This window comes from Mangifera indica, chromosome 5 (genome assembly GCF_011075055.1).
Source record: "Mangifera indica cultivar Alphonso chromosome 5, CATAS_Mindica_2.1, whole genome shotgun sequence".
NCBI lineage: Eukaryota > Viridiplantae > Streptophyta > Magnoliopsida > Sapindales > Anacardiaceae > Mangifera > Mangifera indica.
The window spans coordinates 15951574-15975174 of record NC_058141.1 but is presented as its reverse complement, the minus strand read 5'-3'; the positions used below and the strand labels follow the sequence as shown (position 1 = coordinate 15975174).

Below are 23601 nucleotides of genomic sequence, written 5' to 3'. Positions count from 1 at the left end.
GAGAGTGGTTGAGAGGGAGAGAGAAGGGTGAAGGGATAGAGTCAGTAGCTGGAGACGAGAGAGTCTGCGGTCAGAGACGATAAATGGTCATTAGAGATCAGATCTGTAAGTTGAGGGAGAGAGAAGGGGTGTAACTAAAATATTTTCGAAAGTTGGAGGGGGCGGCCATAATGGGAAAAAAGATTAGAATTTAAAATCGTAGACTTCGCAGAGAAAAATCAATTTTTAAATATGAAAAATATGATATTAAATAACAAAAATAAATATTTAAAAATTTAAAAATAATATTAAAATATGAATTTAAATAAAATTTATAGATAATAATTTTATTCTTAATAATAACAACATTAAAATTTAATAAATATATAAATTTTTAAAAATTAATACACATAAGTTTTGGTTTATAATTAAACCTCTGGGTGGAATAAGTCTTTGGGCCATTAAATAATTAATTTCAGCCGCGGAAGTTGACGCGACACCTTAGTGTTTATTCCATTCTGGGGCTTGGCTTGCTTCATGATGCAATCAACATGCAAAAAAATTATATAATAATTCTACGCACCAATGACGAAATTTAAAGTTATCTGAATCAATCTGGGTAGCCCACTTGGGCCATGGATAAATTTTCTCACTGCGACAACTGGAACTTGCTTGCATTTTGTAAACTTCTTAAGAAGCATGCAGTGTCTCGATCGCCACTTAAAGCAAATCATGATTGGTGACATACTATCACCCACAAAAGTAATGAAGTCAAACATTCTACAGTAACTAATTAAATGGGATATCAATGACATCAGATTAGATTGGCTATTAATTATGTCATTAAATAAAATAATATTTAATTAAATAATAAAATTATTATTATTATATTATTAATTTTTCGGTGGTTATGAAGTTGAAATCTAAAAATGTTGAGTGTTTATTATGATATCACATTAAATTTATAAAGTGTTTCTAAATAGATTTAAAATTTATTTTATTATCGTTCTATTAATTAATGTTTCACTTAATTTGTTTCAATAATGTAATATATCATGTTAATATATCCATTTTTTATAATATAAACAGTGACAAATCATATCGAGTTAATCTACGAATAAAACTTCGTAACTCAAATAATCTATAGACCTAGCATGATCCACAAATTTGTGGATCGTGCTAGCTATAGGCAAGGCCAAAATAAGGGGTCAGGGTTAGGTAGTAAGTTAAATTGATTTTCTTGTTATGTATAAGATAACAAAAATGGATACGAACCAATCACACTTTAAACACTTCTTATGTTGAGTTCATTATAAATAAAAAATAGGACGGTTCAAATTTAATTTGAATTTGTTTAACTAAAATTAAAGATAACTCAAATTAGGCTTGGTTTTAAGTTTAAAGTTTGAAACTCAATTTAAGTTTATGACTCAAATTTATGGTTTAAATTTGTGATACAAATTCATAACTTATTAATAAAATGAAATCATTTTATTTAATAATGATAAAATAATTTTTTTTTATAATTATTTGATATAATTTGAATTAAATCAATTTTAAACTAAGTTTAAATCAAATTAATTTATTGTTTAACTTATAAATTAGATCAAATCAAATTCTTTCTAACTTAAATTTAATTCGAAAAAGAAAACAAACTGACGGTCATAAGTTTAAATTCAGCCTGAAAGAATGTGAACGGAGCCAACGTTTTAGACTGGATCAGCTAAATTTAGATGCAGCCGTATAAGATACTTTACTTACGAACAATAGAAGCCACCACAAATTTGTACACATGACCAAGTGTCAGGATATTTAAAAATTAAAACCATGGTCCACCACCGTACCCTTTGTTTGATTTTTATTTTTATTTTTTATTTTTTGAGGACTCGTCAATATTCAACTTTCATTTTATCAACTCCGTCTCGTCTGCATAAACGGTTGACCAATTTATTTTCCACCGTTCGCTCGGGCCATTTATACCGAACAAAACTAACTCTTTTTTTTTTTTCACAAACCCATAAAACAAAAATAAAAAGAAATTCAATCTCTTGTGCAATGTGATCAAACTTCCTTCTGGGCAAATTCATAGAAATGACGCTAAAAAAGCAACAAACTACATTATTAGTGATCAAAGTGTGAGGCTTGATGCACTCCCTTCGGTCCACAATTTCTTTAATATAGCCCGTACAATTTTCATGAAAGCATTTTCCATTTCTATTTCGAACCTTAATGGGAAAGTAAATTAGTTTCTACCAAATTTAAACTGTACAATTATCTTATTTCAATAAAAAATTAAAATTAAATTAGAATAAAAGTTTGGATTTTTATTATACTAGAACTTAATATATATATATATATATATAATAAGGTGATTATATATAATATTATTTAATATCTTATAAATTATAGATTATAGATGGGTGAAAAGCCTTACAATTTTAGATACATAACATTACTAACACTTTTTTTTATGCTATAAAAATCACATTAATAACATAACAGTAAATATAAGTTTCTGAATTAGAATAGATTATTCTTCTACTGGAAAAATAGAATCTTCTTCTAACTAGTTTCTATCAAAAAATCTTTTTCCAATAGCTCGTGAAAGAAGATCATTAAGGGTTCAAAGTGATCAAACTCTAAAATTTACTCTAAGTGTCTCTTTTGATTGTGAATCAACTTGTCTTAATAATTAAAGAATAACTTATAAAGCTTGTTGCACATACTCAATCATGTGATGTCAATTGAGGCCTAACTAATGTCGTCACTTTGATCGAGCAAAGAGATAAAATTGTTTTGATAAAATCACTAGGGAGTATGATTCCCTCGAATCCATTGGTTGTGACAAAGTCAGACACGTCTCACACAACCAATTTACATCCTTCCCAGCAAAGACAGTAGTAGGGTCATCCAAGTTGCGAACCTAAAATCATTTCTAATGTATAGATCAATTTGATGGATTTGGTACCACCTATGACAATGATGACACACTATGTAAAACATCATTCACAATCAATTGATGCCAACGATGTGTACTCTTCAATTTATAGACATAATTATCGGTATTATATGATATACGATACGTTACAGGTGTAAAATGATATATATCATGAAAGTGTATCGAATTAATTTGATACAAATAACATATTATACGATACGATATATATTATATGATATGATATATATTATCAATACAAATTAATACACTTTTTAGAGAAAATGATGATGTAATAGATATGTATATAAGAAATTTAAAATTTTTAAAGATATTTATAATATTTTTCGAAATGATGACATGTTAATTAATTTTTTATTTTTTATTAATATTTTATTATCTTATTTAAAAAAAAAATATGTCATATAATATAATAAAATATTTGATATATGATATATAAAATTAAAATTTTAATATACAATAAAATACGTAATTAAACTATCATGCTGACAAATTTATTTATTTTTTCAATACACCAATTATAAATACATACCCACCCGCCAATCATTATCTACCTTTCCAATACATTCATTATTAATATATTTTATAAATACACCTGTCCAACTACCTATTATAAATTTGCTTCCTTTCTAATACATTCAAAACAATTACACATAATAAACGTGCACTCTATTTAATAATCATAAATTAATATTTAAAAGTAGATTAATTTAATTTTGTTATAATAATTAGACTGAAGTCAAACTAAACTCTACCATGACTCTTTATATAAAGTTTAAGCACAAATTGATTTCATGAAAACTTGTCGAATTTGAGTTTAAGTTTGAGTTCAGTTTTTTATATTGAATTGAACTTAAATAAATACAAATTTGAAATTAATTTAATTTGAATCAAACCCTAAATTTAATAATACTCTATAAAAAATAATTAACAAACAATAATCAATCTTCAACACAACAACAAAATTATGAAAAAAAATAAAAGTTTCAATCTTGAATGGAGATTCATTGTGTATATCATATGAAGATGGGGAGACCGAATAGAGAAAAAGAAATTCAATGAAGGTGAAGAGACGTAGAGAAGATGAATAGTGATGATGGAAATTCGGTACAATTTTGTCCATAACCATAAACATTTATTTATTAAAATGTTTAACTAAAATAAGATAAGTTTTGTTGAACAGGAGAAAAATAAAAAATGTTATCTTTTTAATTCAATTAATAATATAATTACTCAACAGACAAAAAAATAAAACATGATACTAGAAGATATTAATATATGTTTTTTGATACTGGATTGTAAGATTGTTTGACCCGTTGCAACTGCAGGAAAAGAAAGCGACGAAGATGTGTTTGCTAATAAATTATTCACTAAAAACACAGACATCATTTAATTTACTATACTTATTGATTCGAAGAAACTAATCCCACGCGCTTTTAAATTGAATTGAAATTTTACAGCATAAAGTAAATAAATATAAACTGTTATTTCCTTGCAAATTTGCAATAAACCATTAATATAATTAACTTCTATCTGTAAAAAATTTAAAAAAAATAACCTTTTTATTATTTTTAATATTTAATGAAGACAGTTCTCGAGGCGGTTAATTGCTCTCTGCTTGCGCGTTCGTTAGACGCGCCGCCTAGGCTTTGGCTTGTTCACTCTAATGATACGTCTCTGACATTTTAAGAGGGTCGTGCAGCGTTGCTGCTTCACATGTATTCCGATCCTGAAGAAGCGATAATCTAGAGGTTTCACAAATAGTCTGTGCAACGTTACCGTTCACCTTTCGTGCAACGCCGAACTTCTTTACAACTTTAAGCCAACAGGCTTAGCATAAGTTGCATCTTGAATCTTTCTTTCATATTCAAACCTTCAATGGATGAACATGCAAAGCAAAATATTGTAGCAATGTCAGCCCCACCACAGCCCAAGCGAGGCGAAAATGTTTCGAAACAAATCGCTTCGCTTATCCAACTCAGTAGCAGTAGCGAGTCCGAGTCTGACTCTGGGTCTGAGTCGGAATGTGATCGAATTTACGACGCCATCAAGAGAGCCAGGGATCTTAGTGGCCCGCCTGATAAGAAAAGGAGAAAGAAGCTGGATGAATTAGGAGTGGTGTTGCCGTTGGGGCTTGCGGAACCACTCGCGGTGACGGAAACGCACCGAGGGACGGTGACTCATACTGCGGTAGGAGCGGGATTGCAGAGCTGTAAGCAGTTTTGGAAGGCAGGTGATTATGAAGGAGCTCCATCTGGTGATTGGGACTTCTCCTCTGGTAATGTTTCTATTTTTGTATCTTTACTCGCTAATATAAATAGTTTGCTAGTATTCTATTCTATGTTTCTTGGTGCTACAAAATAGTTGTTTTTAATCTTGTTCTTTTTTTGACTTGCTGTGCTTACAAAGGTCAAGAGTATGATTAATCACACTATCAACTGTAACCTTACATTGTTCAGGTCTGCCAATATTTGATTGTTGTGAAAAAACAACTATGTTCTATTATCAAGAAGTTGAAGATAAGAAATTAAACATATAGGGTAGGTTGTAGAAAATAATCGACACTTCTAGTTGAAATTTACTATTTCTCTATGTATTGTTTGTGCCTGTGAATTACATTCTACACTCTGCCTATTTCTCGATGATGTGTCTGTCAGTTATTTGTTGGGGCTCTTCTTTCTGTGGTTGCGGTCTTATGTGAGATCTCTAAAGGGATTTTTGCCTTTTATTTTTGGGGGGTGGGAAGGGTAAAGGGTTTATAAGATATGTAGTCCTATCATGGGTTAACCCAATTTGATTTTGGAACAGTTAGGGAAGAGGTCATATGTTGTTTGCTTATTTCCATCCATAGTCAGAATTGTAGTGAGACTGTGGAAGCATAACTTTTACAGAGAAATGGTTGTGAAGGATGTGATGGTGAACATCCGAATGGTGTCTGAGGATAGATATTTCAGCACAATAGTTGCGTTTGTTGGGTTCAGTTACTTTAAGTAAGGAGACATCGAAGATAATATTGTGAAATAAATTGCTAATACAATAATACATACTTTTTTGTATTAGAGACATTTGCTGAATGCGTTCTTTCTTGACTGACTGACTTTCTATATCATGTAGACTTGCCATGAAATTGCAAATTCATGTGTTATTATTCTTTCATATTGATAAATGCTAGCTATCTCGTGTATCATTGGACTTACAGGTGGCATGGATCATGTGAGGGTTCATCCCAAATTTCTACATTCAAATGCAACCAGTCATAAATGGGCACTTGGAGGTAAATTTTCTAATATATGGACAAGTCTATTTTTATGTTTATTAGTACCTTTTTCTTGGATTCATTTGAAGTTTCTACTTTTATAAATGATCTATGTCATTCCGTTTACAGCATTTGCAGAACTTTTGGACAACTCATTGGATGAGGTACTTTATGTTGAATACATTTCAGGCATTTCCGGATATACATTGTTTTTTCCATGTTAATAATTTTTATTCCTTTTTTTAAGGTCTGCAATGGAGCTACATATGTTAATGTCGATATGCTTGAAAGTAGGAAGGATAGGAGCAGAATGTTGTTGATTGAAGGTCTTTATTATAGACTATCTTCTCTTGTGTTCAGGCCGTGCTCTTTGATGTGATCTGCTTATGTTCAAAGTCTTTGTTTTGTCTTTTGGAGTTATGATTGTATTGTTGCTGCAGATAATGGTGGTGGCATGGATCCTGATAAAATGCGACACTGTATGTCTCTTGGTTATTCTGCAAAAAGCAAAGTAGCTAACACCATTGGACAATGTAAACTTCTATTATTTTGAATGAATGTTTTTTTAAAGCTGTTGCACTTAGTTCTGTGGAGCATTTTGATATATATTCTGATCTATCAGATGGCAATGGATTTAAGACAAGCACCATGAGACTTGGAGCAGATGTCATTGTGTTTTCACGTTGTTATGGAAAAGATGGAAAAAGGTTTGTCTTCAATTTGTTTTTAATTGTGTATATATTTTACTCTTTCAATTTTTGGTTGTAATTGATCAGACTTATTTGGTTCTGCTGTCTGACCTGTCTTAAGCTTTGAGGATTTTGCCTTGTGGAACTAGCATTTTCACACTGTTACATCTATCAGAGAACATTAGAGCTTTTCTATTTTGCTGGCATCAGTAATGGAAACTGTTTTATCATTTGACTAAAATAAGTTTAGATACTACAGTCAAGTGAAAAAGAAGAAAAATGGAGAAAGAAAGAAAAGATATTATAGAACTAATGATTTATGCTCATAAAGATTATTAAGAGGAGATGCACATTTGTTATATTTGTAAACCAGTATTATAAAGAATTTTCTTGAAAGAATCTTCTTCCTTTCTACATGCATATTTGTTTGTTTTACTTTGTTTATTATGCGTTTGTCTATGATGTTTGAAAATTTTTTTTACTTAAATGATAGTTTGATTTTATGTTCTAAATTAACGAATTGAATATTTTGACATTGATTATAGCCCTACTCAAAGTATTGGATTGCTATCCTACACATTTTTGAGGAGCACAGGAAAGGAAGATATAGTGGTGCCCATGGTAATAACAAAAGAAAGTTTTCATATATATTAGAGCGCATCATGCATAACTATTCATCTTATTATGACTGTTCTCAATTTTTATATTTGTTAAATAAATCAACCAATGAAAGGTTTTCATTAGGGCTGGAAACAAGCCGAGTCCGAACAAGGCCCAACTCATTTTTGGCTAGTTTTGGATTGGGCTTGGCTCGTGTTCGGTTCAAGCTCACCGAGCTTGCTCAATCACATGTTCGTGATCAAGTTTGTATTTGTTTTCTCGGACTCGTGTTCAGGCTCGTTCGAGCTAAACTTGTTTTGAGTCTGAACAAGCTTGCTTTGAATCTAGTCCTATTTTTTGGTAAGGTTGAAAACGACGTTGTTTGCTAAGAGTTCAAGCGAGCTGTGTTTGGCTTGTGACTCCAGCATGACTTTAGTTTGGATTCGGGCTTGGGTTTGTTTCTAGTTTTACTTCTCAGCTCGTACTCAGATTCGTATTTGTTGTCTCGAGCTCGTTCAAGCTAAGCTCGTTTCGAATCCAATCCTAGTTTTTATGTTGGAAAATATGAGAAAATTTTTTCGGTTGACTACTTGATTTACTTGTTCTATATGTGTAGGTTGTCTCATATAAAGCTACATCTCCCCAAATTCATGGTCTATAATATTGAATCATCTCTGGTGTTAGTTTTTCCACCTCTTAGGAGACCTTATTTGTTGCTTGATTTTGAATTCACAATTTGTTTTCGTGGTGTATTATTTATATTTGCAGTTTGTGTGGTTATATGGTGTTCATAACTTTTAACTATGATCTGCTCATGCACGTGCGGCTTTATTATAACTCTTTACTGTCTTAATTGTAAATTGTTGTTCATGCGTTCTTGTTTTCGAGCTTCTGTGGAACTTATGCTTATTTTATATGCTTTTGATGATTTATTGTTCTGTACATTGAAATTCAAAGCTTGACTATGAAAGAAGTGGACAAGAATGGAAGAAGATAATAAGATCTTCTCCTGGTGACTGGAATAGAAATGTGGAAACAATTATTCAGTGGTCTCCATTTTCCAGTGAAGCAGACCTCCTCCATCAGGTGATTTTCTATTGTTAATGTTGAAATGTCTTATGTTTTAGTTTCTTCAACTTTTGGTTTGCTGTTTATCTCTCTTGTGTCCATTTGTGAGGATCACCAATGGTTTTTTTTTTTTTTTTTTTGTATTTGAGCTACTTCATGTTTTTTGTTTTGGCTTTTCTAGCTTCATTGTTTCTATGTGGTTCTTCGATGTGATTAAATTGTTGCCCCCTGTACTTTGCAGTTTGATCGCATAAAAGATCACGGTACATGTATTATCATATACAATCTTTGGGAGGATGACGAGGGACAGTTGGAACTCGATTTTGACACTGATAAGCATGTATGCATCCTGTTTCCTTCTTCCAATTGTGGATCACTTTGTATTGTGACTGGATTCAGTTGATATTCTTAACTCAAAATTCTCTCCCTCCTATTCAAACTATATAAAATTTTTAAAATTTGAATTTTGTGATGTATTATCTGGCAGGATATCCAGCTCAGGGGGGTAAACCGAGATGAGAAGAATATACAAATGGCAAAAAAGTATCCTAACTCTAGGCACTTCCTGACTTATAGACATTCATTAAGGGTAACTATATCACTTCATGAGTTGTATTATTACAATAATCAGATTTTCTAGCGTTATTTGGGTAACAGATATGAGTATCCATGTCTATTGTTATTTTTTCTTATTTAGTCTTAAAAAAACACTTTTATTGCATTCATTCGTTACATTTGACTAAATTATTTAATTAGAAATTCACATATTATGCTGTGGTTCAGAGAAGAATGTTCATTGATTTAGTTGAAGAGTGAGTATGAACTGGGAAAGTTAGAATTTAAAAAAGATTTTGGAATTTTTTTTATTATTAATTTCAGTGGTTTAAAGCATGCTGTTATTTTTCAGAGTTATGCTTCAATTCTCTATCTGAGACTTCCTCCCGGTTTTCGAATCATTCTCCGTGGAAAAGATGTTGAGCACCACAATATAGTGAATGATATGATGCTGTCCCAGGAGATTACATATCGGCCACAGCCTGGTGCTGATGGGATTCCGAAGGATGTAAATGTAATTCTTCATTTTATTTTTCATGCATCTCTGTGGTTGGTTAATTGGGTGCTGATACATCTACTGTTTTCATCAGATGACTGCTGTAGTGATTATTGGGTTTGTGAAGGATGCGAAATACCATATTGATGTTCAAGGGTTCAATGTTTATCACAAAAATCGACTCATCAAGGTTTGCTATGCTTTCAATTCTATGATTCATATCACTTTAGTAGCTGCTTCATTTTTAATGTAGCAGTTATTCCCTGTGAAGATTCTTATTTTGAATTAGCTTCCTGCTATATCTTCTTGTGTGTGTGTCCACCAAAAGCAATCATTCAAGTAATGCTATGTGCATCTATAATGATTACCAATTTGGATACCAATAATGATGTGTCACTATGTGATGGAGTATTACTTTATTTAATTTAAAATCACTTAATCACATAGTAACATATTATCATTAGTACTTGAATTAGTACTTATTATACTAATATATAATAGTACTGTTTACCATACAAGTATAATAGTACTGTTTACCATACAAAGAAAAGATTTGTAATTCAAATGAGAAATATTTTTGTCCATTGAAATATTAGAAAATTTTTGAAAACCCAAAACAAAGCTCCTATACATGATAATAATGAAATATAAAACAGTGTAATACCCATTTATGAGGTGTATTAGGGGTGTTATAAGCAGGAAGAAGTGTTATTGCCTTTAAAGGTATTAGTTTCAATGTCTAAGGATAGGATTAAATTTTTTTTTAATACAGAAGCTGTTTTTTATCCTATAAGATGGGATTTATCTTGTTAGCTGGATATAAGTGTTTCCATTTTTCACATTGGGGAATGGGGTGTGAAACATTGGGCATGTTCTTTGGATGCTTGTGATTAATACCCCTAGAATTAGATTGATAATTGTTTCAGTAGATTCACAAATATTTGAATCTTCGCATATTACAATAATTTGTTATAGCCAAATATAGTTTTAAGCTGTTAAGCAATATTGGGTTTTCAGCCATTTTGGAGGCTTTGGAATGCTGCAGGAAGTGATGGTCGGGGAGTTATAGGTATTGTTTATGCGTTTAAATATCTGAGTTTCTCTGTTTTAGTTGACTTGAAGTTGATTGTTATGCATTGCATTGCTAATGATAGGGGTTTTGGAAGCCAATTTTGTTGAACCAGCTCATGATAAGCAGGGTTTTGAAAGAACGACTGTACTTGCAAGACTTGAGACACGACTAATACAGATGCAAAAGAATTACTGGTTAGTGCTACCAGTTTCTGGTTTTATTTAGTAAATGGTTGTTCTGGTTCCCAACTTTTTCCTGTGGTTGACTTCGCTTTACATAGGTCCAACCACTGTCATAGAATTGGGTATGCTGCAAGACGTAATAAGAAACAAATAAATGAGTCTGAAGATAGAGGTATATTCCTATACTTTTATATTGTTTTCTTTGTGAATTGGACATAATTAGCTTTTGCAATCAGTGAGTCATGTCATTCTTTCACAACCATATCTTTACTTTATAGAATCTTCTGATTATCATCCATTGGCTGTTGCTCTACCTAAGAAGAGTTCACTCACCAGCAGCAAGATACCACCTTCAAATTCAGTCAAATACGATTTGCGGTCAAATCAGAGACAGGGAGGAAAAGAACCTGAAATACCTCCTGGAATGGGAACTGGTGGAGGTCAGAATAGACATGTCTCCAGCAATGGCAGGAACAGGGTGAAGACTCTGGTAAATCAAAGAAAAGAAGCAAGTCTTTCTGAACCATCACCACCTCCTGCAGAGTATGTTAGTGATGATGGTGTGCATGTTGTGATAACTGAGAGAAGAGTCAATGGCAGTAGTCAAAATATATTCCCTACTGAGAAATCTTTTGAAAAAGATGGGTTGCATAGGACTCGTATATCACCATGTTTGGACGATATTGAATCTCAGCAAGATTGTGCTTCAGGGGGGAGTTCTGTTAGACCACTGTTGCAATCACAGCCAAAGGTTATTTCCTAGCTTTATATCTCGTCAACTTCCTTCTTCTTTTATGAGTGTGTTTTATGCTTAAATGTCTCTTTTTGACACGGGTGTAGATATTCTCTGTGATTACCATAGGAATATTTTAATTGGCCTATGTTTACTGCCAGGGAGGTGATGTTAATAATCACGAGCATTTACTTTCAGACTCAAATTCAAGTTCTCTAGGACAGTTAAAGCAAGAGAATTTTGCGTTGAGGGAGAGGTTGTTATTCTTCCTTTTGTAATTTGAAGTTGTTTTGCAAGTTTTTCCTTTATGCACAATTCTATTAACTGTATCCACTTACGTATTTATCTTTTTGTCACTAGATTAAAGGAAAAGGAAGGAGAGCTTTTAGGTGAAAAAGATAAGTGTAGATCACTTGAAGTTCAGGTATGTGCCAGCAATATGAGCACTGATGCATCTATCAAATTACAATTTTGATGTGCTTGTATAACTTCTAAATGTGGCAAGTACTTGTGCCGTATAGCTGTATCCTTGACTTCTTGTTATTGGATCTGGTTCTAGTTGTGTGAGAAATGATTGTGATATTTTTGTTTTGGATCCCCTTTTTGGTGCTGTCTCTTTTGCCTTTTTACCCTAATAAATGAACAACATCTATAAAAATATCTTTGATCGGATTTCCAGTTAGGTGGATATCTATAGAAGATGCCGATGTATTTTCTCTTCCTCTTTCTAATTTATGCGTGGTTTTGGTTAGCTTCAAGAGGCACAGCAAAAAATTGATGAATTGAACAAGGAACAAGAGAGTCTAATTGATATATTCTCAGAGGAGAGGGACCGAAGGGAGAGGGAGGAGGAGAATTTGAGAAAGAGGATAAAGGTCTTTCTTGCTCAGCATGACTCCAATTTAGACTTTCCCAACTGTTATTTATTTTTATTGTCTTTGCAATAATAGGGCATCTCATTTGTGTGGTTTGTTGTCCCTGTAGGATGCCTCTGCTACCATCCAAGAATTGCTCGACAGGATTAAGCTACTGGAAAGGATGAAGGCTTCAAGCGCCTAACCCAGACTTTGAGAGCACTGCCACCTCCCAGTATTCATTTTTCCTGGGAGACTCTTTTAGTCTAGCTTTTGGACATGTTTCTGGTGTCATCCTCCCTCAATTCTTCATTTGTCATGTTGAAGCAACTGACGTAGAAGTAGAATATTCTTTATATGTTTACTAACGGTGAGTTGAGGGATGTGTTATGTGGAAAATGTAAATTACGCAGACATCAGCTGAGAAATTTTTTTGTTAAATTACATAGCTGAGCACCCGTCACGACATTGCACTTAAAAAGCAGGACTAGATTTAAATAATTTAGACGCCAACATAAAAGATGTTGGGTGGATAAATGGATTGTGTTCGGATTGATCCCTCAAAACCTCAACATGACCCGTTTTACGAGCCGTTTGCTAAAAACCATGACTTTTTTTATAGTCATGACTAAGGATTCGTAACAAATGCATGAACTCACTTGTCACAACTCAATTTACAAACCTCACCTGTAGATGTGTCAATCTAATTCAACCAAATCACAACACAACACAGAATCAATCTATCATTCACATCCACAATCAAACCCTAAATATAATCTGTGAAGTAATTTTTCCAGAAGCGAATCCCAATTTACCGTGAGTGATACTTCACAATTCTTCTCTGTTGCTTTTATATTTCCTACAACAAAACCCGTTAATTAACGGTTAGGGGTGGGGAAATGATGTCAGATGGAGCAACTTTCACATCAGCTGTTCGGAGAGAGCCGACTTGGAGAGGGGGAGAGAGAGAGAGAGACCAACAGGCGTAGAGACTAGGAGAAGAGCTATAGCCACTAGTATATATATTGGATTAAGGGCTCAAGGGTAATTACAATTAGGGTTAGATTTGAGCCGAGCCGAATCGAGTTCGAGCTCGGCTTGATGTACATATAACTAAATTCGAGTTCGAGCTTAAGCTCGTGAAAGTCAAGCTTAAACTTGGTTCGAATTCGGTTCGACTCATTTTTTGTTATTAAAACAACGTTATTTTAATACATATTGATCAAAACGACGTTATTTTATATCAAAATTTTTAATTGAAAAATTTAGCGAGTAGCTCGAGCTTGACCAAGCTCGGCTAGGGATGGCTCATTTTGAAATCATTTGAATCGAGCTTGATTCAAGTTGAATTTGAATGAGTTCAGTTTGAATCTAACCCTAATTATAATTTACCTGACCACTGATAACAATGAGGTCTTGAAAGCACTTTTCTATGGAAAATGGTTGGGTTTGTGGAGATAGGGGCGGATTCGCGCTTGAAATGAGTTCACGGAAGTCGAGTTTGAGCTCCAGCCTTCATTACGCTTGAGATTGAGCACCAGCTCCAGCTCAAATGTGAGCTTCACAATGACTTCATGGAATAATAGAGTATCAAATTTTCATTTTTATAAGTAGAAGGTCAAAATTTGACATGGAAATGAGATTGGTCTATAGTCTTGATAGCAAATAGCAATCCCCTTGTTTCACCACTTTGGAAGGGAGGGAACCCAAGTTAAGAGGCAACTTAGGGGTGGTAGCACAAGTTTGGAGGCAAGGCAGCAGCAGCCTGCACTACAGGCCGCCTGATCTCTGACCTTGCAAAGCTCCCGCCAAGACAGCCACACCGACAATTTTGTTGTATTTATGACAAAATGCTGAAAAGGGAAGGAGCGCTTCAGTGGAAGTGTAACCAATGCACACCCCACAACAGATAAAGCAAATCCTCCTATCCTATTGCTAAATCATTCTCCCATTCACAATTTGGATTTTCAGAATTATAACACTTCAATTATTCTTCTAATCGTCCACTTAACTATGGTGATTTAGCTACATTGTTATTTCAAAACCATTTTATTATTGTTCTTCCTCTAATTTTGTATGAGCAGTCCTTTTTGCATCAGTAATTAAAATCCCGAGCCCAATCCCTGGCCTGGCAATTCCTATTACATGTTACATCGTTAAATCTGTCCAACCCACACGTGAACTTTTCTTTCTGCACATCGATAATCTCAATTACACGCCTTTCAAAATTTTTAATTATAAACATAAATCTCCCCGCTATAAAATAGAATTACAAACAAACAGCAAAATTCCTCCTCCTCCTCCTACGTCCCTAGACGCACGCGTATCGGTGTTGATTCTTCTCTCTACACATCGGGTAAAATTGTACACCTTCGCCTCTGACTGTCTCTCTCTCTTTTCTCTGAGATAAATGCGGATTGTACTACTACATTTCTTCCTTTCACGATCTTCGCTGCCAACTTGTCTCTTCATCTTTGTTTACTCTTTACATATGTACCGTAAATCTGTACTGTACTCTTACACATTCTCTCTCTCTCTCTGTTCTCTGCTTTGTCCACGCTTCTCTAGCACTTATAAATTACGCTTACAACTTGTTTTATTTCTCCTTTTTTTTTCTTCTCAAGAAATTCTACTATCTTTTAGAGCCGAAAACTCCGTTTTCCCGAGTAATATGTATTTGGTGGAGACTTTATACTTTTGAATCTGTGTGTTCCGGAATGGTGAATGTTTCCTCTTCAATGCCACCTTTATACCTTCTTTAGGTTTGTCAAATCGCCGTCGTTTTGGTTGTCACTAGCTTTCAATAACCTTTTATGTCAAATCTACCATCTAATCTGACGAATCGTCCTGATGTGACTTATACATACGCACAGCACAGTATCTCAATATAACTCGGTCTCTTTCTTTTATGCAGTTGAAACCGGGACGAGATGAGAGACACCCAACGGTGAAAATCGATTTAGCGATCGAGTTACGACGTCGAGTCTGGCTCACTTCTCTTTTTGATTTCAGTGACTTTATTAGATTCTCAGAGCTAGTTTTTTGTTTTTTTTTTTAGTTCTTGTGATGAGAGGTTCTCTACTAAATCGCCGACTCGTTTTCATTCTTGCTTTCGCTCTCCTCGTTGTAATGTTTATCCTTCTTGTTGTTCTCTCAGGTTCGTCACTAACCTCGAAAGATAAATTGTAACTTGTACAACTGCATGCATTACTCAAATTTTTTATAATTACTTTTGTTTATGTGGTTTGGTTTCCCATATCTTTCAGGAACATGAATCTTTTGTTTTTTCATCTTTGTTCTCGTTCTCTTTTGTTTTTAGTAAACATGAAATATATAAATTATTAAAGTAATTCATTATTTTATTGTTAGTTTCAGATATTCCCCATGGTTTTATTGGTTCAAGTTTTGAGAGAGACAGATACCCACTTCATGGCCCTTATCGCAAGCTTCTAGATCGTGGTAAGACAACCATTCTTGTAATTCTGAGTTGTAATTCTAGGTTGAACCTATTTCATGAAGAACGCAACACAAATTGATAATCCTCTGTGGGGTCATGAAACGAACCATTTGTTGGGAATTTTTTTGCCATTTACAGATGAGTCCGTAGTCCAACGCCGCGCAAATGCGTACGATTACTGTTGTCAGGGGTGTGCACGTCCTTTTTTCGGTTATGCTTGATTCTAACTTGCACTGTTGGGTTGGGGTTAAATGGTAGCCCTAAGTTCTCAATCACGCGGCGCGGAGATGGGTGTATAGATAGCCTGAGTATTAAGAATTAGCATTGAGAGTATATCTTATGGGATTTTCATATCCCTTTAGCTTTCATCACCTTCTTGTGATTGATGGATGCGCAAATTAGCATCCCTTTCTTTTTGCTAGCTGGCAGCCTTGATTTGAGAAAAAAAAAAAGAGAGAAAGTAAATACAATTAATGTAAACGAAAGTGAGGGATCTTCTAATTCAACTTCAATAAATAAGAAGGGAAGTTGAAAAGTTAAAAGGACACACTCTGCATGGGAAAGAAAAAGCCACGAGCATCATGGTCCCTAAACCATGTAATAGCTAGGCTTTTGGGATGGTTCTGCCTCTTTCTTAATTCTCCAGTAGTTCCTTCCTGTGATTCACCTCCAAAAAGTGTATTTTATCTGTAAATGTTTCGGTCGGGTGTTTATTTAACTTCTGATCTGAAAGAAAGCATATCCTTTCACCATCTGAATTTATTAATTACCAAGTCTCTGTTAACTTGTTTTGTTCTTATATATCTGTTTTTGCACAGCTTCATTAATGAGGAAAGAACGAAACAGAATGAGGGACAAGAGATGCACCACAGCAGATATTGTTGTTAACCAAGGTTCCACAGACCCTCTTCCAAATGGAATACCAACATACACTGTTGAGATCACAAATGCCTGTGACACTGGCTGCAATATCTCTAGAATTCATATCAAATGTGGTTGGTTTAGCTCTGCTCATCTCATCAATCCAAAGATCTTCAAGCGCCTTTCCTACAATGACTGTCTTGTTAATGATGGCAAACCCTTGGTTAATGGTGACACCCTTTCGTTTCAGTATGCTAATACTTTTCGGTACCATCTATCAGTTTCATCGGTGGCTTGCTCTTAATAATTAATCACAATAACAAACAAAACATTTTTATGAAGCTCATAAACCAGGACTAGATAGGTTGGTAGCTATTTCTCTTCTTTTGTACATATATGTAGCGACAAAAGTCAATCACTTTTAATCTCAATAAATAGGATATTTTGACAGGCAAGTCCCATGGGCCTTTTACTGTATTATCATCATAGTTTTCTGTGGACTTCACTAAGTGATTGGGCTTGTTACCATGTCAAAACACTCTAATAAGCTTTGATATTGTTATTACAGTATGTGGCCTTCAACTATTTCGCTCCAAATAGTTGTGCTGCCGAAAGTCTGAAATGACATGCCCACCCGTTCAAATTCTCGGATATTCATTCATGTTAAATCTCTTTCTTTGAGTGTTTTTGAATGCTCAAAATATAATATCACATTCAATAAATAGAAATAATAAATTAATTACCCTAAGATTATAATCGTTAATGATAGCGTCACTGATGAGGAAACTTCCATGATCAACTATAACGATGGGCGTAGCAGCCTAGCAGGTGGGCATTAAGGTTTTGGTTTGGTGGCAATTTCTTTTCATTCCGATTGAAACCCCTTCCATTTATCTTTTTGACAATTTGTTGGTTTACTTTACTGCAATTGAAAAAATTTACTGGGGAATTGGAAGGCGGAGCTCACTCTCCCTGCATTATTTATAAACATAGCATTGCTCATATGAATTATATTCCAATCAGACACCAGACACAAGTTCACAACACGTAATCGGACCAAACCAATATTCAAATCGGGTAGCTTGACCCGCATGAGAGGGCATATATAAAGCCCAAGTCCCCGTTTATGAGGCGCTTGTGGGTTCTTACAATCACACCTCTTATCTCTTTGACCACAAACAAGAAGAAACTGAGACAGAGAGAGGCAAAAATGGCTGCTGCAATTATGGGTGTGGGAGCTGGGCTAGGGGTTTCATATTTATCGAAGATTTCTCATATAAGCTCTTATAAATCGCCTCGTTGTAGTGTGAAAATGACTGTCTCCATCGAAGAGAAGAAGAAGAGCTTCAGTCTTAAAAAATCGGAAGAAGCTTTTAATGTCGCTAAGGTATTCACCAGAAAAATCTCCCTTTTTTCTGCAGATTCTATGTTGTTTTAATTTTATTATAAATGGATTATTCTCTGATTGACTTGATCGTATGTGGCTTTTGATTTTGTCAAATTATCCTATTTGTTGTTAGGTTAATTTGATAGGAGTTGGAGTAATCAAACAGTGGAATTGGGAGTGTTAGGGCATATCGGTTCGAATCTGTGGAATTGGCTGTATCATGATATTAAATTATCAGATTTAGCAGATATGACTGTGTGTTAAATTAAGATATTCTTCAAGTGATCATATCTTAAATTGAGATATTCTTCTAGTGCCAGGATGCTGCTTATATTATAAACTGTAACCTATAATTTATTTTGAACTAATCATATGATAATGGGTGTTTAAACTCAGTTGTGTTGTTCCACCCTGATTGAGCTTTCTTTTAATTCTGAAAATTGATTTCTCATATTTGTTCTTGGATTGTATTTAAGGAAAAGCTTCACTTTTTGTTCTTTTTAAGTTACATTGTTTGTTCCAGGTTCTTAACATTCTAAAACTTTCTTTATTTATTTGATTGTTAACTTGCGGAATACTGCTGGCAGGAATTGATGCCTGGAGGTGTAAATTCACCTGTCCGTGCCTTTAAATCTGTTGGTGGACAACCTATTGTGTTTGATTCTGTCAAAGGCTCTCGCATGTGGGACATTGATGGCAATGAGTACATTGACTATGTTGGTTCTTGGGGGCCAGCAATAATTGGTCATGCAGATGATGAGGTTCTATTCTTCTTCGTGTAGAATTTTTTTTATATCATGTCCATGAATTGTGTGTCTACAAACAAATCACAGTGCTTTTAGCAAAACAGAATTCATCCTCTGGTCTTGCCACTAATGTTTTATCTTTTTGCTGTCAAGGAATTTGTAATTTCTATGCTATTTTATTTGCCTTCCATCATACAAATAGATGTGTTCTTAGATTTTTTTTAAATAGTTAAAATTTCCTTTATAATGACTGTTCTAGTTATTAACAACTGATGATAGCACCAGCTGTTTTCTTATTTTCAAGTTATTTGCAGGTACTTGCAGCTTTGGCTGAAACAATGAAGAAAGGAACTAGCTTTGGTGCTCCTTGTCTTTTGGAGAATGTTCTGGCAGAGATGGTCATTTCAGCTGTTCCAAGCATAGAAATGGTGCGTTTTGTTAACTCCGGCACAGAAGCATGCATGGGTGTGATTCGCCTGGCCCGTGCTTTCACTGCACGGCCAAAGATCATCAAATTTGAGGGTTGTTACCATGGGCATGCCAATTCATTTCTAGTCAAGGCTGGCAGTGGAGTTGCCACCTTAGGACTTCCTGATTCCCCTGGTGTCCCTAAAGGAGCCACCATAGATACTCTAACAGCTCCCTTCAATGATATCTCAACCGTGGAAAATCTCTTTGAGACACACCAAGGAGAGATTGCTGCTATTATCCTTGAACCAGTGGTTGGGAATTCTGGCTTCATTGCTCCAAAACCCGACTTTCTTAATGCCATACGCCAGCTAACCAAAGAACATAATGCTCTACTGATATTTGATGAAGTAATGACTGGATTTCGTTTGTCTTATGGTGGAGCTCAAGAGTATTTTGGCATAACTCCCGATTTAACAACTCTTGGAAAGATCATAGGTGGCGGTCTGCCAGTTGGTGCGTATGGAGGAAAGAAAGAGATAATGGAGATGGTGGCTCCAGCAGGACCAATGTACCAGGCTGGGACCTTAAGCGGGAACCCATTGGCAATGACTGCAGGAATACACACTCTGAAGCGCTTGCAGAAACCTGGAACTTATGAATACTTGAATAAGATCACAAACGAACTTATTGAAGGAATACTTGATGTTGGTAAGAAGGCTGGGCATGCAATGTGTGGAGGATATATTGGTGGGATGTTTGGATTTTTCTTCACGGAAGGGCCCGTTAACAACTTTGCAGACGCAAAGGAGAGTGACACGGCAAAGTTTGCAAGGTTTTATAGGGGAATGCTGGAAGAGGGTGTATATTTTGCACCCTCACAGTTTGAGGCTGGATTTACGAGCTTGGCACATACATCAGAAGATATCCAACTAACAATAGCAGCAGCTGAGAAGGTTCTGAAGCAAATTTAGAGTGTATTCTTGTATTTGATCCATTTATAACCTCCTACCTTAGCTCTTTTTTGTTACTGAAGGGTGCCCATTTTGTAGGTTTATTATATGCAGCTGTTTAGTAGTCCTTTCTTCTTTGTGAGCAATGTGTCATTACTTAAAAACCCTCTTTGTGAGCAGCCGACTGAGTGTGACTTATTAACTGAGCTTTGCTCAGCTACTGATTTTATTGCTAGGTCCGCTGAGTTTCTATAACATGAAAAATGATATCTTCTGTCACCCGCAGAGGTTTTTTACAGTTTAGTCAACGACAAATAGATCAACATTAACACAGCCATTTCTCTGAGCATTCATTGAGATTGTCTTTACATGTAGTAGCCTATACAGCTTTGAATACAATAATTCAAGCTTCTAAAAGAAAAACGAAAAAGATAAATCATAATCTTGCCTCCACCGAGCACTTGTACACATGAATACAACCACACCGAATAGATGATACTTAAATGAAACATTTCTGTACCTGAGATAATTGATACCAAGGCAAACAATTCCCCAACTCTTAATTTTTTCCCTTCACAATACAGAGATATTGATACCAAGGCAAACAATTCCCCAACTCTTAATTTTTTCCCTTCACAATATGGAGCATGAGCAGACAATTTTCCTTGGTGAATCATCAATCTTCTTTTCTGAACACACGACGGTTGTATGCACATGTCAGAAAAAGTAAGATTCAGCAGCAAGCCAAAAGAAATTATAAGATGAAATTTGTAGCCCAGTCAATTTATAAAATAGTGTCACACCAAAATAGGTGTTCTAAACTTGATAGATCAAGTGCAGTCAATCTTGATGCCAACAGCATGTAGGCCAAACAGTAACAAAATGAAAAAAATATATGCCCGCAAATAGGGCCAAGCATATGTCAACTAAGAATGAACTCTGGTGTGAGGTTTTTTGCCTCCACAACAGTTATTAAGTCCAACTATATTGGCAACAGGTGTTGCCAATGAACCCTAACAGCTCTTGATGTTCAGGAATGAACCACGAATGGATAAGGTTGGGAAGCTATGACAGGAAATAGGGGAAGAAACAAGAAAAGGAAAACATATAGTGCACGTCAAGAACTATATCAATACATTTTTGCGGATGCATAGTTCAGTCAGTTCACTATCATGGAACCTAAGAGCTTGGAGACTTCTACCAACTGCATAAATTTTAAGATTTGAGAAATTTAAAATTAGCTTTATCAGTCAGCCATTAAGCGAAAATTCATTAAGGAAAGAGAATAGCCAAGTAAAAATCATAACTTAATTCTAACACGGGGAAAAAATAGAAAAGGCAATCTCTCCACATACACCATATTAGCATTGTCCAATAAATTCCACCCTTATTCTCCACTTTAGGCTAATCACTGCCTCAAAGACAGCATATAACAGCACACAGAGAACATCTTTCAATGATACTCCCTACCCATTTCTTGTGTTAGGCTTGTAATGATCTCATTCTGATTTTGTTCCAATTACTTACCATAAACAAAATCAATAAAACTTCTTACTTGGGTCCTTATTTCTCATATTAAGCAATCTTGATGGAGAAATAGGTAGAATACAAGAAAGGAGAAAAAGACCTTTTCACCACATGATGAAAGGTGATAAAAGAAAAAAAGTCACCTTCCTGTAGATTTAACAAGTCAATAACACTAACATGTCACATAGCAAAAAGTGCTCAGTTTAAATAATCAATATAATAATATAATAACTTCCCCAAGAGACAGTTATCAATACCAGAATGTATCTGTTGCAGATACAATACAAAGTTAGAGTAACATATTTACATGCAATCCCACTCACATCATGTCAATCAGCATACAAGGTTCATATGCTACTTATGTCCATTCAAATCAATTTAAAGTGTCATTCATGAGCTACACTTTAAGCCATTGAGGGCAAAGTAATCATACAAAAAGAATGACTCCCTGTTGAAAAAAAAGATGAAAAGTACCTGTTTTTGTTTTTGCTAGAGATGGCTGTACAACAACATGCATTATAATGGACCCCCCTGGTAAATCACCAAAAGGTACTTTACACTGGCCAACAGTCTTATTATTCTCCAAAATTTTACCAGAGCTTATCAATTTGACTTCATTCACTGCCTTAGGAACAATTGTCTTACCTAAGAAGAAAGACAAAGGAAGACTGTTTAGACCATCACAAGTTCACAACATAGGCACAATAAAAATAACAAAATCAAGAGTCCCTCAGATTGAAGACATCTCCTATCAATCACCTGATTCAACCAATTGCTTTCAGTTTCACTTTAATTACGGGTTAGTAACTGATAGAAAGCAAACTCATCTCAATGCTGATATTTGTCCAACACAAGTTGATTAAATCTTTAATGATCAATTATTATTCCTTTGCATGAAGGTTTAAAGTTTTACAGGCAAAAGCATACTAGCAACCCAACCCAAACATTTGTTATTTGTCACTTAAGGTTTATCAAGTTTCCCAAATCATTATACTCCTATTTATTCCAACAAAACTCACCAAGACAAAGCAATAATCAAAACAAAATGACAATTTTAAAATCCATAGGCCAATTCATATCATTAACATGTGTTATATATCTGCATTATTCATAATAAAGTGTCAAACACATACAATAATAAGGACTCATACACACACTCACTCATGATAATTTAAAAGCTTATAATCAAATTTGAGCTTGGGTTCAACCTTTTACAATTAAGCCTAGTAGAAAAATTGAACAATATAAAACATAATAATATCACAATTTAGGTCAAATTACTCTAGTCAAATCGATAATACACAAAATAACCTTTGGGCCAATCAGAGACGATTCTCTGCTTAAGCATGTCGACCGTTGACGTGGCCGAGTAACGGAAGGGACCGATATCGGACCCATCGTACAACCTGAACTTTATATCAACCAAATCCTCCTCCGGCATTTGTTTCAGTTGACTTGACTTCTCTTCCGACCAACCGACCTATCAGTTCCACTTATGTCAACTCTCCGCGTTTGATTTTGTCAGATCTTGCTCTGAAACAGTAAAAAAATCGAAATTCAGTAATTGATCGATACTTTTGTACAATAATAACAAATCAAAAAGATATTCCGGAAAATATACCTGATCTTGTAGTCTTCGAGTTAACGATCAAGTCCAGCTAGTTAATTTCTTAATTTAAAAAATATTTCTCTTTTTGATTTTTCTTTTTGGTGGTTTGGGACAGGTTGATATTGGTTTTGTATGCGAACTGAAGAAGACGAAATGTTTGACACAGTAAACCGACGCGCAAAAGGACGATTTCACTAGTCAAGAAATGTTGAT

The 23601-nt window shown here is 34.6% G+C and overlaps 4 protein-coding genes across 10 annotated transcripts; 3 read left to right on the top strand and 1 right to left on the bottom strand.

The window, feature by feature from the left end:
- Positions 1-4523: 4523 nt before the first annotated feature.
- On the top strand, positions 4524-12881 carry LOC123215399 (protein MICRORCHIDIA 7-like). The gene is made up of 20 exons (XM_044635466.1): positions 4524-5213; positions 6135-6209; positions 6321-6355; positions 6439-6517; positions 6632-6724; positions 6814-6898; positions 7426-7501; positions 8438-8566; positions 8790-8888; positions 9036-9137; positions 9456-9617; positions 9694-9789; positions 10617-10668; positions 10754-10865; positions 10952-11025; positions 11132-11604; positions 11748-11842; positions 11947-12010; positions 12339-12461; positions 12571-12881. The coding sequence occupies exons 1-20, from the start codon at positions 4814-4816 to the stop codon at positions 12643-12645; spliced, it is 2499 nt and encodes an 832-aa protein (XP_044491401.1). The 5' UTR covers positions 4524-4813; the 3' UTR covers positions 12646-12881.
- A 1847-nt stretch (positions 12882-14728) lies between these two features.
- LOC123217361 (protein TAPETUM DETERMINANT 1-like) lies at positions 14729-17213 on the top strand. Of its 6 annotated transcripts, none has more exons than XM_044638355.1 (5): positions 14738-14796; positions 15355-15423; positions 15499-15597; positions 15810-15899; positions 16716-17213. In XM_044638355.1, the coding sequence occupies exons 3-5, from the start codon at positions 15507-15509 to the stop codon at positions 17060-17062; spliced, it is 528 nt and encodes a 175-aa protein (XP_044494290.1). In that variant the 5' UTR covers positions 14738-14796; positions 15355-15423; positions 15499-15506; the 3' UTR covers positions 17063-17213. The 6 variants fall into 6 exon arrangements, with proteins under 6 accessions (XP_044494287.1, XP_044494290.1, XP_044494288.1 ...); XM_044638353.1 differs by lacking the exon at positions 14738-14796 and adding an exon at positions 14807-15202; XM_044638357.1 differs by lacking the exon at positions 14738-14796 and adding an exon at positions 14808-15202 and having other exon boundaries at positions 15816-15899.
- A 616-nt stretch (positions 17214-17829) lies between these two features.
- LOC123217358 (glutamate-1-semialdehyde 2,1-aminomutase, chloroplastic-like) lies at positions 17830-20531 on the top strand. Its single transcript, XM_044638347.1, has 3 exons — positions 17830-18145; positions 18733-18906; positions 19206-20531. The coding sequence occupies exons 1-3, from the start codon at positions 17885-17887 to the stop codon at positions 20271-20273; spliced, it is 1503 nt and encodes a 500-aa protein (XP_044494282.1). The 5' UTR covers positions 17830-17884; the 3' UTR covers positions 20274-20531.
- A 40-nt stretch (positions 20532-20571) lies between these two features.
- LOC123217362 (membrane-anchored ubiquitin-fold protein 3) lies at positions 20572-23555 on the bottom strand. Of its 2 annotated transcripts, XM_044638359.1 has the most exons (5): positions 23401-23555; positions 23091-23312; positions 22254-22424; positions 20877-20941; positions 20572-20817 (listed from the first exon to the last, which is right to left on the bottom strand). In XM_044638359.1, exons 2-4 carry the CDS (start codon positions 23218-23220, stop codon positions 20886-20888), a joined length of 357 nt encoding a protein of 118 aa, XP_044494294.1. In that variant the 5' UTR covers positions 23221-23312; positions 23401-23555; the 3' UTR covers positions 20572-20817; positions 20877-20885. The 2 variants fall into 2 exon arrangements, with proteins under 2 accessions (XP_044494294.1, XP_044494293.1); XM_044638358.1 differs by having other exon boundaries at positions 20572-20941; positions 23401-23554.
- Between the last annotated feature and the right edge of the window lie 46 nt (positions 23556-23601).